The sequence below is a fragment of the Merops nubicus genome, unplaced genomic scaffold, assembly GCF_000691845.1.
Source record: "Merops nubicus isolate BGI_N331 unplaced genomic scaffold, ASM69184v1 scaffold49196, whole genome shotgun sequence".
Classification (NCBI taxonomy): domain Eukaryota; kingdom Metazoa; phylum Chordata; class Aves; order Coraciiformes; family Meropidae; genus Merops; species Merops nubicus.
Window position 1 is genome coordinate 1018 of NW_008616533.1, and position 16712 is coordinate 17729.

At 39.7% G+C, this 16712-nt stretch overlaps 1 protein-coding gene across 1 annotated transcript; it reads right to left on the reverse strand.

Annotated features, from left to right (window-relative positions):
• Positions 1 to 453: 453 nt before the first annotated feature.
• On the reverse strand, positions 454 to 15598 carry LOC103775399 (death-associated protein kinase 1; the record flags this gene model as incomplete). The annotated part of the gene is made up of 8 exons (XM_008942848.1): positions 454 to 1686; positions 2001 to 2189; positions 3733 to 3853; positions 5778 to 5916; positions 8215 to 8412; positions 10196 to 10384; positions 12603 to 12825; positions 15521 to 15598. Coding segments are annotated over 8 exons (2370 nt in total), but the record flags the coding sequence as incomplete, so codon positions are not given.
• Between the last annotated feature and the right edge of the window lie 1114 nt (positions 15599 to 16712).

The following is a 16712-nucleotide window of genomic DNA, read 5'->3' on the forward strand; positions in this document are numbered from 1 at the left end:
GGATTTCTCTCCTTACAAATATTAAAAAAAAAAAAAAAAAGTTAAGCAGAGGACACGATGAAAAGAAGAAAAATGGGTGTAAGAAATACACGCTTCAGGTAATATGTGCTATTCCTCTCCCCCTACTTTTTATGGGGAGATTTGGAAATATTTTATAAAACAGTTGCAGTACGTAATCCAAAAGTTAAGACTTTCCAGTTAAAATGGCAGTATTAAGCAGCACATTACGTATAAGGAATAATTTTAGAACACCAGAAGTATACCAGCCTTTTAATAGATAAAAAGCAACGATTCACAGTTAGAAACAGGAATTCTATGCACAGAAAGGTGGTGCGGGAGAAGGACAAAGATCCTTTGATGTAAAACCTCAAAAATGGAAATGCACAGACATCCTGTGCTGCATGACTTATGCCTTCTGTGGTTTGGGAAGACGTCTGTGCGGCACGCCTGCTCTTACCGAGACACCACGGAGCTAATGGAGTTGTAAGACGTGCCACTGTTGCAGCTCGAAGCGTAAGCCTCTTGACCATTAGCATCTAAATTTATTTTGAACACAGAAGATGCCTTCACTAAAAAGTCTGCTGCATCCCTGCGACCTAACTCCCTCAGTTTAGACATTAGGATACCTACAGTGCTGTCAGGAGCATTACTCCACTCCTGCAGAAGGGCATGGACTGGGCTTGAGATAAAGTCATTTTGTGTTCCATTATTTGTATTGTACTTTGCAACGAGATCGGGGAGGCCCAGGTTCATGGCCAGAAGGCACCAATCTTTGCCCATAGGATCGGGTGGATCCAAAAGGCGACTTAGTTTTCTCCTGGTAAGCAGATTCAGATCAGAAACATGAATATCCATTCCTAGGCTTCCCTGGGAGTAGACATCAAGACAGCCAAAACACAGAATACTGCTAAAACTCTCTTTGTATCCCCCCATAGTGTTAGTTAGTGATGTCTCCTTCTGACTCTGTGCACGGAAAAAGTCTCTAGGTTGGTAGACCATTACTGGTTCATGATGCTCCCTCAGCTGCTGAGGACTAAGGTAGTATTTCCCAGTCAGAAGGCCTGGTAAGGTTGTGGCCATTAAGTTATCAATGGTGCTGCATACAGAATCCAAAAGTAAACAGCACTTGATCTTCTCTGTTTCCAGTCCTCTAACTTGAACCTCTATACCCTGACCATGGTTGACCAGCAGCACTAAAAGCTCAGCTCCACGATTCATAATCTTTGATCCATTTACCCACAGACGTATATCAGCTTCTCCCTCTGTGCTTTGCTGATGAATCCACCTGCAGAGATTCACCTGAACTTTATGAAAAATTCCACAAGGAAACGGGGTAAGATGTTCCACAGGAACAATTCTAACACCACCATAAATCAGCACCTCATCCTCCTCATCTGTCCAAGATCTGTGGAGACTGTCAGTCTTTATGAGAGCAGGAATATCCACCATAGCCCCACTGCTGAGGTCCCTTGCACAAATATCCATGGCATCCAAAATCTGTATCAGTTCTTCCACATCGCTATCTGTCACCAGACGCTGGATGTCCTCTAGGGTGTACCGACCTCTATAGTGATGGAGGGCTTTTGGGTTCTCCACTGACAGGATTCTTCCAAGGACGTTTGAACAGAGCCAGCGAGGATCCAGAAGCACAACATCTTGGACAGTTTCACTCTGCATAATGTTAATCTGATCATAAACAGGAGAGTTACTATTTGCACCTTGTGAAGTAGAAGACGATACCCCACCTTCTCTCCTTCCTAACTTACTGACCCAATGATTTAACCAACACTGCTGACAGAATTAAAACAAGCGGCGCATTTTAATTCCTTGGAGGTATTGAGAACAGAGCGGAGAACTGAGTCTCTGCGTCGTAGGATGTCTTAAGAGAGAGGAGGAAAAAAAAAGCTAACTACAGAATATTGCTTAATGAGATTCAAGTAGATGTCCATCAGAGCAGCACCTTGCTAATAAAGAGATGCAATTTAGATAAAGCCACTTACTTCTCCGATGCTGTGCAACTGCTGTGCAATATGCCGTAGGTCATCTTCACTTGCTAGAGGATTGAGCTGTTCCTGTACATCGTATACAAACTGCTGCAAGGACATCAGCTGGTTGGGTCCATTCATTTTTCTCCAGGAAGGCAGTGTGGAGATTATTTTTTCACACAGATGAGTCATAGGTGGGCAAGTCTTACAAAAGCACAGAAAAGATCCATTTGTAATTTTACTCTGCTAAGAATAACAGTACTACTGCTGTTGGTTTTGGTTGGTTTTTTTTAAATGGAGGTTATGTGATGTAATGTGTTCGTTAAGTACATTCTCATCTAAAGAATTCCTCTTGTGATGAGCCCTTACTCTTCCACCTGGCATGCATTTGACCTAAGTTCTACCTTTTCTTAATGAAGTCAATTCCAGAATCACTTTTTTTTTCCTAAAATAAGCAAACTTTCCAGTCGTCACCATGATTACAAAAAGAATCCTGATATGTGGAACAAGGTTTGTTTTCTATAGTCCTGAACTGTTAAACGTGCTGACCACATGAAACAGTGACTTCAAAATGTATTTATTGCCTTCATGCGTCTGAAAGCAAATTTTATTTCAGAAACGCTTAACTAAAATCTGAACTCGTCAATATCTGCACAGAACCAACGACTTCAACAGGTGAGACAGCAGGATACTAGGTAAGAAGTAAAGATGGTACTTCTATCTGTTGATTGTCTTGGACATCACTGATGCCTTCATCCTGTGCTCTCAAGCCATAGCACACATTTTGTAGGCAGCAAAGCCCTCCAGATTTCAAGCTAATGACCATGGCTACAATAAAGTTTTGTCAGAGAAGAAAAGTTTACTATATCAAGAGATCATTTGGAATGCAAAACAGGCTGAATTTTGCATAAACCAAAACACTTCCCTCAATCTACAAAATTAACTCACTAATACATGAACTTTTTATTCATTTTATAAAAAATAGCTATCAGAAGTAGCTGCAGAAAGTCTTGTTGGTATGTCATTGAGGTAAGAGGACCTTTGTTTGGTATGAAGAAATTTGAATCCGTTTAGCACAGGCTGCATAACTTGACTTAGACACCCTCAATATGGAAGTCTCTGTGCATTCATGATGGAAATATAAAACCATGGTCTTTTACCTTTAGTCTCATATACATGTACCTACACATACTCATACAACTCCAAGCACATATTTTTCTACAAAAAAAGTGTGATAAAATGTTAATGCATATTCAGTTCACATATCTAAATTGGAAATTATCTTTTTAACAGTTGAGCAAAATGTTCTATTTTGGCATTTGGTTTTCTTATTTATTTTCTTTTTTTACAAAAAATGTATTTGCCTGAAATATCACCTGTTTTTATGCAGTAGTATGATGATGGAAAAAGATTAAAAACAATTTAAGAAAAAAGGATCAACACTGGAATCAAATCACTGTCTATTCAAAATACGAAACTATAATTTTGAACTGAAAGTCTCAAATAATTTCCTTTCAGGAGAGATCATTTTGGTGACCTGTAAAGAACACCTAAAATGCTGAAAACGCTGACTGAGTCTGGTGTCAGGAGTTTGTTTATCACCAGGCCTGTCATGCATGCTGCTAAAAAATTAGAACAGCACACATTTTTTAAAATTTCATAATGTAAGTACTAAATTTACAGTTAATTATTACACACGATTTTCACATTTTGGCTGTCCCAACCCAGGCCATTAGACAATACTTACAGAAATTATCTGGCTTCTTATTTCTTGCAGGTGATTTCGGAGAAGCTTCATATCTTTAGACCCAGATGCTCCAGCATCCATGACAAATAACTTGTCTGAAATATGCAGATCATTTCCAAACCTAAAAGGGAAAAAGCAAGCAATTATCTTTAGACCCAAATCCAGTTTTATTTCTTAAGACAGTTATACTTGAGTCTTAAGTTACACAAGAGTTATTTTTCTTCAAGGCACAATGAAAAACTTCAAGTACTGATTACGTGAAGGTATTTTATAAGCACAGTCAGTCAGACAGTGTAGCTGCTCTCCAATATTCTTGAAAATAAAGACAGATATTAAGAGAAAATTGTTGCACTTCCTAAGGAAGAAGGCTGAAGATGTGTAAGAAAATTACAACTGCAAAGGACTTGTACTTACAAACGTAAACATTTTACTAGAGAAGGGATAGCAGGAATTAGTTATTTTTAAGGTCTTTGTATTTGCTGTTTTATTCCCACTTTAAACAGTTCAGTTGTCATTGCTACTGACACCAGCTCTTTCTTGCTTCCTTTTGACTTTTGAATCGCGCATACTTGTTTTACTAGCTCTGGTCTAATTTGCATTTAAAAGGATTCAAAATCCAAAGATTAGGCAAAGATATTTTCTGTTGGTTCATTTCAGTTAATTAAGACACTGCCCTGCCACTGTTGTGGTGGAATTCCTACATTTGTTTCTTGTACAGTCCAGTCAAGTGTCTATGCTTACAGTTCAGGATGGTTCCCTATACCACGTGTTACTCAATTACATGCTTGCTGTGACTATAAGATATTGCCACTTTATGTAATAGTAAGTTTGTGAAAAATTCCCCATTCCCATATACAACTGGTGTGCTCTCCAAACATTTGTTGGAGGATAGAAATTTCCCTAACTTCTAAGGACCAACTTCTTGGATCACCTTGTCACTTGTGTGACTCTATAATGTTCAGGTCTTCACGAACTATGTAGGGACAACCTCCAAGTCCAGTTTAAGTTTTTTCCCTACCCATCCTAAATCAGTTCAGAGGAAAGGGTCGCCCTCCTGTAAAACTTTGTCTTTTGCACTCAGAGTTTGTAGCTGAGAACTGCCCACTTTTCTGAGACTGGTACAAAACCCGAGTAGCAAGAGGTCAGAGAGATGACTGATACTGGCCTTTGGATATACCCCAGTGTTTACAGGGTGAGACTTCCTAAGCCTCAATTCACTTTTGCACCACTTGTCTCACTTTAGCTCACTTAAGGTAGCTCATTCACTGTAATATTGGTAAATGTTTCAGTTTTTGCACAATATAAGCTTCCTCGACAAACTCAAAATATCATAGTATCACAAAGCTTAAGCCACATAAAACCCTCTTACATATCATAGAATCATAAGGATTGGAAGGGACCTCGAAAGATCATCTAGTCCAAACCCCCTGCCAGAGCAGGGTCACCTAGAGTACATCACACAGGAAGGCGTCCAGGTGGGTTTTGAATGACTCCAGTGAAGGAGACTCCACAACCTCTCTGGGCAGCCTGTTCCAGTGCTCTGTCACCCTCACAGTGAAAAAATTTTTCCTGATATTCACCTTGAACCTCCTATGCTCCAATTTGCACCCATTACCCCTTGTCCTATCACAGGTCAACACTGAAAAAAGCTTAATTCCATTTTCCTGACACTCACCCCTTACATACTCATAAACATTGATGAGATCACCCCTCAGTCTCCTTGTCTCCAGGCTAAAGAGACCCAGCTCCCTCAGCCTTTCCTCATAAGGGACATGCTCCACTCCCTTAATCATCTTTGTAGCCCTTCGCTGGACTCTCTCCAGCAGTTCCCTGTCCCTCCTGAACTGAGGTGCCCAGAACTGGACACAATATTCCAGATGTGGCCTCACCAATGCAGAATAGAGGGGGAGGAGAACCTCTCTTGACCGACTAACCACACCCTTTCTAATGCACCCCAGGATGCCATTGGCCTTCTTGGCCAATATTCCTTTTTCTTTACAAACTGACATGTTTAAACACTACATATAAATACACTCCCCACTTACCTGTTCCTGATTTCTTTCAACAGCGACATATCTTTGTCATACCAAAACTCTCCCCCAGCAGGCCGTGGAAGATTCACTATGTCAGCGTGTGTGGCAACCAAAACAACACGCAGGGGACTTTTCAGCTTTCCACCAAATGCTAGGAAGAGAAACAAGAGCATGTCCTCATTGTCAATCACGCCTATGGAGATGGCTGTCCTGCTGAGCCAGGAAAGTGGTTTTACATTCCTCAGATCAATTTTACTGTAGTATCAATCACCAACTCCAAGCACAGCCAATACAGAGCTTACACAGCTGGTGCTCTGGCTGTTATCTGCCTATAAGATTATTTATATAACATCCAGTTTGAATAGTGAGACTCTTTGAATGCCATCAGATGCACTGACAGTACATGATTTTATTAACACAAACATTAATCCATAACACTAATGAGATATACATACATATACATTAGCTACAAACTATGACACTGGGGAAAAGTAATTAAAAATAACAGCTTCTTGAAAGGGTTTCTCATAATCTTTGGAAGGCCCTTAATAATAAAGGCGCAGAGTAGAGGATTATAAGTAAAACATAAAAATATCTACAACATTCATATGCTGGTATGAATGCTATTTTGCAGTACTTACACAAACAATGACCTCTCACTTAAGTGAGAGTTAAGTAGGAAAGCCTGGCAGAAACCATGAAGAAGAATGAGAAAGAAAGAAAGACACAAATGGCATGAATGCGGTGATGGAATGAACACAGAATTTTCAATCTTTTCTCAAACTGTCTTCCAGAAGATAGGACACATTATGAGACTCTTTTAAAAAAAGACAGTACATGCAATCTTGCCGTTCTATCTGAAAAAAAACTTCACATACGATAAATATGCTTACATCACTGCTCAGTTTTCATCAGCTAAGAGCTACAGAATCTTGATTCTTTTATAAAAAGCCACATTTCCCCAAATCTCTGCATAGCACCTCAAGGTAAGTATTTTGTATTTTTTTTTGGCAGCCGAAGGACTAAGTAACTGTATGCCAAAAAGTTTAAGTGTTCTGCTAACATCAGTTACTACATATTACTTGAGAGACTTAGAATACAAAAATGCATGGGTACTCAAAATGAGCTGACTACTGTAAACACGGATTTAAATGAAGTAGCTAAACAATACTGATATTAGATGAGCAAGAATAAATGATTAACACATGTCCTAACTGAGTCAAACCGAACACTATGTTTCCTCGCTAGACTGAGGAGCCATGGAAAGCTTTCAACAATTACAAATGAATGGTATTAGTCAGCTTTGATACTTTTCTGTAAATTTCTGAGCTTTTACTTTCAGAAGTAACTTCACATTGGTTAGAGGCAAATGCTCATATTGTCAACCTTGTGACTATATCCAAAATGGAAAATAAAAGTCATGCAGATGCCTGAACTGAGAGTCTGCCTTGGATCATCATTATCTGGCTGAGATAATGCATACAGAATCGAGGAGAACACAGAAAGAGAGGGGGAATAATCTTTGCACTATGTAGGTATTTAATATGCTTGTCTGGTGAGTCCCTAGCAGTGTTATAAATATTCATGAATGCTGACTTAGATCCACTGGCTGGAATAACATTTCAGCTCATAGAACCAAGACCCATACCACAGCTTGTTTCATCCAGAAAACTATCACAGTTAGCAGACCAATGCTCAGCTACAACAAAAACAAACTATATGTTAAATATACCCAGACCTACAGATATTTTTAGAACAAACAAAAGTTATTTGTTTGACTGCCAGGTAACTTTCAATTTGTTAGAAGGCTTGAATATAGAACAAGTAAACTTACTTAAAACTTGTGCAAGGTCTAATACCATGTAAAATGAAATTTACTAAAAATACTGGTATCTGTACACCCTGACACACCAAAAGATGAACATATTTGAAGTTCAAATGCAACTCTAGTTAAACATGTCAAAGTTGCAGATACTGAGAGGTAACACCACTCCACAATGTCATTCTGTCCTGCTCTCACTGACAAGACTAATTTATGCTGGAAACATTCTTAATGGTGGTAGGTAAAAGTAGAATTTAAGCCATGCCTCTAAAACTGTTTTTATATGCTTCCAACCCTTTGAAATACTTTTTTGTGCATCTTATCTGATCTAAAATTTCATCTGCAATTATTTACGGATAGATGAATTTACAGATATAAGTCCCAGGGCCACAAGTGGCTGCACTGTACCTTGTGACCCTTTTTCAATGGACTATGTGGCATGTACTTCAGGCTTGTTGCAGATAAAAATCCCTTTCTGTGAGAAACCTTTTGTAAAGTTTGTTTCAGTACATGGGGATGAAGATGCATAACAGTACTCAACACAGAGGATGTACAAAGTAGCAGAGAAACACAAGAAGCTTCTTTCTGCAGTCCCCTAATAGTTCATTAACAGGCAGAAGAACATACCTATGGGCTCCTCAACTGGGACTAACGATTTCAGGAAACTGAGCCAAAAGGTCACTTGGTTTAACTGGATTTCATAAGGCTCCTCAAGACTAAAAAGCACTGTGTGAATTGCAGTGGGATCATTTGCAGCAAAATAATCATAACAGCAGAAGTACACAGGATTCCCAGAGAATTCCCAGATGCTGAAATCACCAACTCCTGAAAAACAGACAAACAAATGAAGAGATCGCATCTTTCATCCATGGAAAGACAAACAAAAGAGTTAATCCGATTTAAACTTTCACAAAGATGAACTGCATGCATGTGAAAAAGTAAGACTGCAAATGCAATCATGAACAAAGGGAACAGGTCTCAGTCAGTCTCAGAGGCTGAGAAGCTGGGTCCTCAAAATCTGTTCCTCTCTTATATTCCCTCCGCTAGGACATTCAGCTGGATGCCACATGGCAGCACCTGTGTATTAAACACATGCAGCCTTACACACTAGATTGGCCTTTGCCTTGCACAACAGCAATGGATCTCATAATTCCCTTCAAAAACAAGAATGACGGCTCCCATTCTTTTCCTGCTCACCCCAAATAGCTTAACAATTTTATCAATTTGTCCTCTTAACTTGCCACTGCTAGTATTAAAAAGAGCTGACGACCATTCTCAAAGAAGCCTCTGTACTTCACAGAATTGTACTATTCACATCATTTTGTTAAGTCAGGACTGAGGAATCACCATGTTAAGGATTCCAACAGCACTGTGCTTCTTTCTGCCACCTCCCGTAGCTTCAGGTGAGAAAAGCAGTAGTGTGTTGTGCTGTATGACACACCACCTGGTTAGGGTGAAGTCTGCCACAATTGTACTACCCTCTATTTAAAAAAATGTTAAGTAAGATACACCTCAAATTTCTGGAAGAAGCCTGAAACCCTAGATCTACTGTTACAACTACAGCTATTCAGAGTTCACCCATGGGCACGCATCTATTCTATATCAAGAGAGCACACAGGAAGGGAAGAAACCCCTCTGACAGTGTTTTGCACAACTGTTTCACTCAGAATTTGACTTGGTTTCAAATTGCACTGAAAGAGGAAATTTGGCTGGACGAAGAACACGCTTCAGCTACATGGCAAACTCTTCAGCGTCTAGGACAAGTGTTTTGTCACCGCATGTGCTAGCATGCATGTAGTGCATTCACAAATAGGTTTTTCTCTCCAAAATACAATCTCAATTAATCCTAATGCAGCCTTAAAGCTACAGCTACTAAGGCACGCAAAACCTTTTCTTCGTGAAGAAGGGATCCTACTCGGAGAAATCTTACCAGCTATACAATGATTAGTATGGCTGGTGATGTATACGCACAATTCATATGGTCCTCAAAGTCAAAAGCCATGTATGCACTTATGGCAACTTCTCTGACTGACCTCTCTTACTGCTTGCTAATGGTTGCAACTGCAGAGCAGTTAGTTTCCTTTAAAAAAAAAATGACATCAGAAGCTCCACTCACCATGGTTGGTGACCTCTAGGGCTCACCAAACGTGTCAACCCTGTCATGAGGTGAGAATCCGAGGTCCTTTATACAGCTGGAAACCACTTACATGGTGAGGACACTTTGGTCTATGAGACCAGATGGAATCTGATAAAATCCCCAAAGGACATATATATAACATATAGGTAAAGAAGCCTTCACACTAGCAGCAGGATTGCCAACCCACCCTTATTTTTCCCAAATCCCTCCTGCCCCACTTACACACTCCAAAGTCACTTCTATATGACACTATAATGATCTGACACAAGTGATTACTATATGCATTACAGGGACAGAACTTCATGCAGATTTACTTTCTGTTTAAACAAACCAAACCTCCGCAGTGTTGCCTTCTCAATCACAGTCGCTACCACACCAAGTCATAATTTTTTTCCCCCATTTTTATTTTTCAAAACAAGCAACATGGCATTAACACAGCATTGAGACACACTAGCCCAGGGCTCTGCTTACCATGCAAATATGCGTTTTGAATGTCAATGGCCTTGGTGGACTGGTCATCAGCAGAGAAAGGAGAGTGATGAGCAGGTACAACCAAAGCTTCTAATACCCCTTTGGTCAGGCCTGGCTCAAACATCATACTACGGCTTCTCACGCTGACATTCTCACAACCAGGATAAAGATTTGTAATGCTTACTGAAACTGGGTCAGGGAAAGGAAAATGAGATTACAAACCATGTGAAAATCACAACCAGATCACTTCAAAATAAGTATGCAAGGCATAAAAGCTGATTAAAACCCCAAACTGCTCTTCAAAGGAAGGAGATGACCACCAAGCTGTGAATATATGTAACTCCATCCTTATTCTGGATGATGAAACAGAAAATATTAGAATGATCCCATTTAGCACTTATTGCCCTTTAGCACAGGGAAGCACAGAAAAAAAAAAAAGAATTATTTGGGAATGAAGAGTTTCAATGGTTAAAGTTTTACATTACAAAGACATACTGCTTTTTTAGCTAAGGGCTGCAGTTTCATAGCATGTTCTATTATTATTGGCACGGAAATGCTACATATTCATCTAGTTGATTCCTGTAAGGAGATAAAATCACTGTGTAACAACTGAGTCCTGGGAGAGCAATGCAAGCCCTTAACCAAAATTCTTTTAATAATAAAGAATTTGTCAAAAGTAAATCAGAAACAAAAAGGCTTTTTAATTGACTTGCACCATCTAGTGGAGAAAGTAATAATTTCTTTCCTCCACTAAATGCTGAATTCTAGTATCTCATTTTAATATAGATACCCGTCAGCTGTAAGACTATACTTTCACATTTCATCTTCTACTGCTTGATTTTCTACTATTTAAATCTTTTGGCTCTTGTAAATAAACACATGGTGAATTCACACACTTATTTTTACAGAATTTAAACAAACCTAAGCACATGACACGCACATGACCAAATTGTGCTGGTTTAAACGTTTATCGGATTATGCCACTCAATCCATAACGTTATTTACATGTCAGATAATGATTTTCATCCAAAAGAACAGATACTGAAACAAGAAAAAACCAGAACTTCAAACATCACTGTAGTAGGTTTTGTTTGCATAGAACTGCACAAGTTTCTAGTGTGTACAGCACTGCAGAACTTTCTGGCTTTATATCTAGGTAAGCTATTTTCAAGTGTTTCAAATTCACCACTTTTTCCCACAACAATTTGCCAGTGTGACTGGCAATCTTGTCTGATTTTATGATGGTGAGAGCCCATAACACCTACTCTCTGTTTCTGGTACCAATCAACATAAAAAAAAAAAAAAAAACAACAAACCTGTCTTCAGTCAAGACCTTCTTGCAATGGCTCCAGGAACTGATATTCCTTGAGTGACTTACCTGCCCTCGCATGACACAGTAATTTAACTATACCAAGAACTTCTGGTGGATTCATTTAATCATTTCCTTTATTCTTTTGTCACAGATGCAAACCCCTTGGGTTAAGTAAACAGCAAATGCAGTCACAACCTCTGTGCCAGGTACCTTCTCTTACTAAGCCAATCTAAACTTGAGCTCTTCCAAGCGTCTGCTTAGCTTGTACACACTGTACAGCCTCTCAGTGTTAGAAAGGGACCTGGTCCAATAATTGCCTAGGTTTTTCAGTGCTCTTCTGCCACAACTGTTGGTTCTTCCAAAGCTGGGCACATGCTGAAGTGTAAACCTAGCTGGTTCCTCCACACCCTGCAGCACTTCCCACTTCACACAGGCTAACTGGTGCCACATGGCCAAAGTTTCAGTATAATTTATACACTTTTACTTGAGTTAGAAAACCTCCATTTTCACCTTGTTTGGAGACAATTTTAGACACCTCTAACTGAGCTAGTGCACTACTGTATTTTATGAAAAAGCACTCCAAGGCATCAGAGGCAGTTCTGAATCCTCTGTTATTACTTAAAGATTGCATAAAGATGCAACAACTGTTCCAATTTTGCACTGACTTTATTGAAGCCACTGAACTAAAAAGGCTGAGAAGACATAACCTCCCCAGCCATGATGCTGGAATTTGGTCATGACACTGGCATTTGTAACCTTTATGAAAAATAAACACCAGTGTTCACAAGTCCTGTCCACCCTCCATATTCATTATGCATGAATAAGCAAACAACTAGTCCTGCACCCTCCACCCCTGCTGCTCCTCTTTCGTTACAAGTCTGTGCACAGAGAAGTCAATATCCTCTACACTTTGCTTTGGTTTCCTGGGAGAGCAACACAAGCCCTTAACCAAAACTCTTTTCATAATAAACAATTTGTCTTACATTCTTAGCCTGTCCTGTCTTTCACAGCGCAGCCCACAGCTCTTCCTTAGAAGCTACACAGACTAAGAGGAAGATGGTATTTTGTTCAAATGTCACAGCTTCAAAGCCATACCTGAAGGTTTGGAAGACAAAGGAGATGGAGGGAATCTGGTTGAGTTTGCGGAGGAGAGCCTAGGCCTACGTCTTCGGAAAAAGCTTCGTAACAGGCCACACTTGAGAGACTCCACAAGGGTTGTTTTCCCAGAACCAGAGTATCCAAACAACTTCAGCTTGATCCGGGGCTGTGGATTCTGTGTGTGCCGCAGCTGCTGGATAAAAAGCCCCCGATGTGTATCCTAAAATTCAACATAAAGAAGAAATCAGAGCATGCAACAGAGAACTTCTGCCTCCCAACAAACTCAAAACGCAGGGTCTAGATAATGCTTTCTTGCCAGGCTGGTGTTCATCTGGCTCAGTTCCTCCATCTCTTCATCATGCGAGTGATCAGCTGCTGGCAGAAGCACAGGGATAGGCAGACATGGCACAGCTGACTGCTTGCTTTCAAGAGCCACCCTGAGTCTTCATGAAAATCAAACATGACTTCAGGCTCAACATCAATGAAAGGCATCATTTTGACCTCTGATGGAGAGGGCAAAGCAGGAAAAACTAGCCTCTTTCATTACCTGCTCTCCTTAGCTGTCAGTCTCAGTAGCATAACCGATACCCATAATCTTATATAATACACAAGCAGCACTGAAGAATTTTGTAGTGATAGCCACCACCTGAGCAATGCGAACTTGATGAACATTTCCCCACTTCAATACATCGACTTTTTCTGTACTTCTCATATCTGGAAGAATTCTCCTCTTCCCTCTCCTTCATCCCCCTGCCCAGTTCTCTGTTTATTTCCACCTCAGCTCTTTGCCAGGTAAATACTTGTTTTCCCAGACCACTCTTAGCTCCCCTTTCTCCACACACTTACTCTTCTTTACCTCAAAAGACCTCCTGCATACTATTCATCTTCCATTTTTCTACCCCTTTATTGCAATGTACATCCTCCAGACTGGTTTCCCTCCCAAGGCTCAAAAGATCTGACTTCCTTCTTGATTATTCTCTCAGTTTGTCCTGTGTGCACTTGCTGTCTCTTCTACAGCTGCAACCTCATCCTCCTACACAGGCCTTCCTGAAATGCAACCACATCTCCTACAGAAGAGCTTTCCACTTTGAGCCCCTCCACTGCCCCTCTGTATCTTGTCTTTCAGTATCTGAAAGACACTCTTTCTGACCTGCTGGCGTCGGGAATGAACAAATCACAGCTGTATTTTCTCTTTGCCCAGCAAGAGGCAATCAGCCATGGATGCTCTACTTCCCACACAAGCTGAGCTTGAGAAACTAACTCAACAACTGGATGCAGTGTATGACAGGAAACTATCAAGTGTGTCTCACTACAAACAGACCTGTTTTACGGAAACAGGGAGATAGGAGAAAGGTGGAAGGGCAAGACTACCTTGGTCTTTCTTTCCTTCATTCCCCCATTTGGAACTCAGAGAGAGGCTCTATTGTTCTTCATTAAGTTCAACATGTAGAATGAGTCATTAAATAAGCACCTACAGCCCCTCAAAATTCTAAGATGAGAAAGCTGGCAGAAATAGCAAGTATAATTTAGTTTATTCCTTGCTAACAGGCATTTTAGAAGTTAGTTAGTCACAGTGCAACTACTGCACTCCTTTACAGTTAATATACTGAATCCTCTGCAACAGTGACTATGACAGTAGGTTCTTCATGTGTGTCCTGTTAGGGACAAAACCCTCCATAGGCACTAAAAATAAAACAAGAGTCAGGTATGAGCTGTTCTAGGTGATACTGACCATTTTGAGTAGTACTAGGATATTTTCATTGGTTTGGTGTAATCTATTAATTTCAATTGATCAGATTCTCTGTTGAAAGTACACTTTGATGAAGTATATAATTATTGTACATTTTCCCCATATGTACAGGCAGGCCTTCAACAATTAAGAATACTCTGCTATTGAGAAATGAGTTACGTTACAGGTATTAACACCTCTTTCACAAGAGATCTGTCTGACCCTCTCCCTTTTGTTCTAGGTCAACTTGTATTAGTTCCATATTTACATGATGGCTAAAACACGTCTATCCACCTGCACGCAGACACAGGCAAGGGATCGGTGAGGGGATAACACTACGTAAAAAGGATCCTGTTGGGACAAACATTTGCAAAAGCCATAACTGCAAGGGAAGCCTGATCTTTGGCACTTTCTGACATCTTCACTGATATATTTTACAATCCTAGCAAGTATAAATCTACTGGTAGGTAAGTGACATGATTCTACTTTCACCTTGGTGATGCGCTGTACACACCATACTCTATTGCTGTTCTGAAATGGTCATTCATTTCAGTTTTCCACAGAGCCATCAGCATAATTAAATCAGAATTGTTTTAATTGGTCTGGCTCTCGCCTGTAATCTCCAAGCAAGTGGTTCCTGAACCTTCATGGCATGAGTCATGCTGCCTATCCAGAATAATCAATGAGTATCACATGTGTCAGACTAACTGCCTTACAACAAACCCAAGTCAGTTTGTGTTCTAGTTGTTCCAGGATTCCGAGATACTGAAATCGCAGAATTAAAGGAAGACACTGAGAACTTATGCAGTTCTTCCATATGGCACTAAGAATTTCCAGAAGGGGCACAAACTCCTCATACTTCATAACCCTAATCTAACTAAACCAGCCATTGTGGAGAAAAAAAGTATTCTTGTGGCATGTGCTAATCCTTACTAGTTTATTTTCCAGTTTCTTCTAAACACCTTAGATGCTTTGTTAGGCACTGTCAGAGACAGGATAAGAAATCCATGGCATACACTAGCTATTTTTGCTAATAGGCACATAAAGAGAAGCCATTCCAATAGGGATTTCTGAAACAGCTTTTTTGATGGCTTTGATGAATATCTTACCATATGATTTCCCATGGTCAAACTCTTATTATTTTAAAACCCATGAAAAACTGCGATAAAATTCATGCATTCCTAACCTTTTTAAGTCTTGCAAGCAGACTCGCGACATGTTCATGGTGCTCTGCTCTGGCAAGATCTTCTGCTGTTTTCCCATCCTGTTAAAGCAAAAATTATTAGCAGCAGTTCCTTCCTTTTGCCTACAGTAAAAAAAATTATATGCAACATAGCTCAGCTGCTCAAGGCAGTAACAGAATTGCTGTCAGATGTAAAATGAATAGGGAGAAGAAAAACCGAAAACCCAGCCAACAACCAGTAACAAATACCCCCCACCAGAATCCCTGTTTTTTTTAAATTGTCAGAAAAAAACCATGGTTTAATGCAGAACAATAGCATTTCTTTTACAAATTGGCATCTGGATGCCATGGTAACAAGATATTTTGAATTCAGGTCCTGAGAGTGATGCCAGTACTTCCCATCTCACCAATTAGAGGACAATAGTGATTTCTAGATATTACATACTGAACAGACCTAAAAGTTTAAACAGTTAACAAAGAGAGGACACATCAGCATATTCACTGACATGAACAGCAGGTGAATTTTGTCCACTTATGGACACAGAATGAGAGTAGCTTATCAGCCACTGGAGGTTTCCAGTAAGCAACAACTTTGTAAGGGATGTGGTTTAAACTGCATCAGCAAATTAAGAAGGAGAAGCAAAGCTGCCTTTGGCATTCTGGCCTTGCCATTTAATCACCCATGTTTCATAGGTCAATAGTTCAGTATTAAATAGAATGAAAGAAAAATGGCTCACTATTTTCACTCTTACAACTATATTAACTATTGTTATACTATTGTATTGTTTCATTTTGGTAACAGGTAACAATTTATGAAAACTTTGATTCACTCTCAGATAAGAGCCTTCAATTTTCAAGAGAAAATACTCAAAAACTAAGACCTCTTCCTTGAGTTTCTCTCTTTGATTTTACTTGCTTTTCATGTGAAATCTGCATTGTCTTAAGTAGTTTCTGACGTCACTGTGATTATTATCCCTAAATATGAAATAAATATCTTTGACAGATGTCCACCTAAAGAAGCTATTTTCAGGTTTCCATGGAAGGTAGGTACTCCAGAATGTCACATCATTCAGATGGAACAGGAACATAAGCAATAGACAAAACTGTAGTTGGTGGTGTGAACTGACTAAATTTGAACCAATACCTTACCCTTAAATTCCTTTGATAGTTCACATAGAATCATAGAATCATAGGA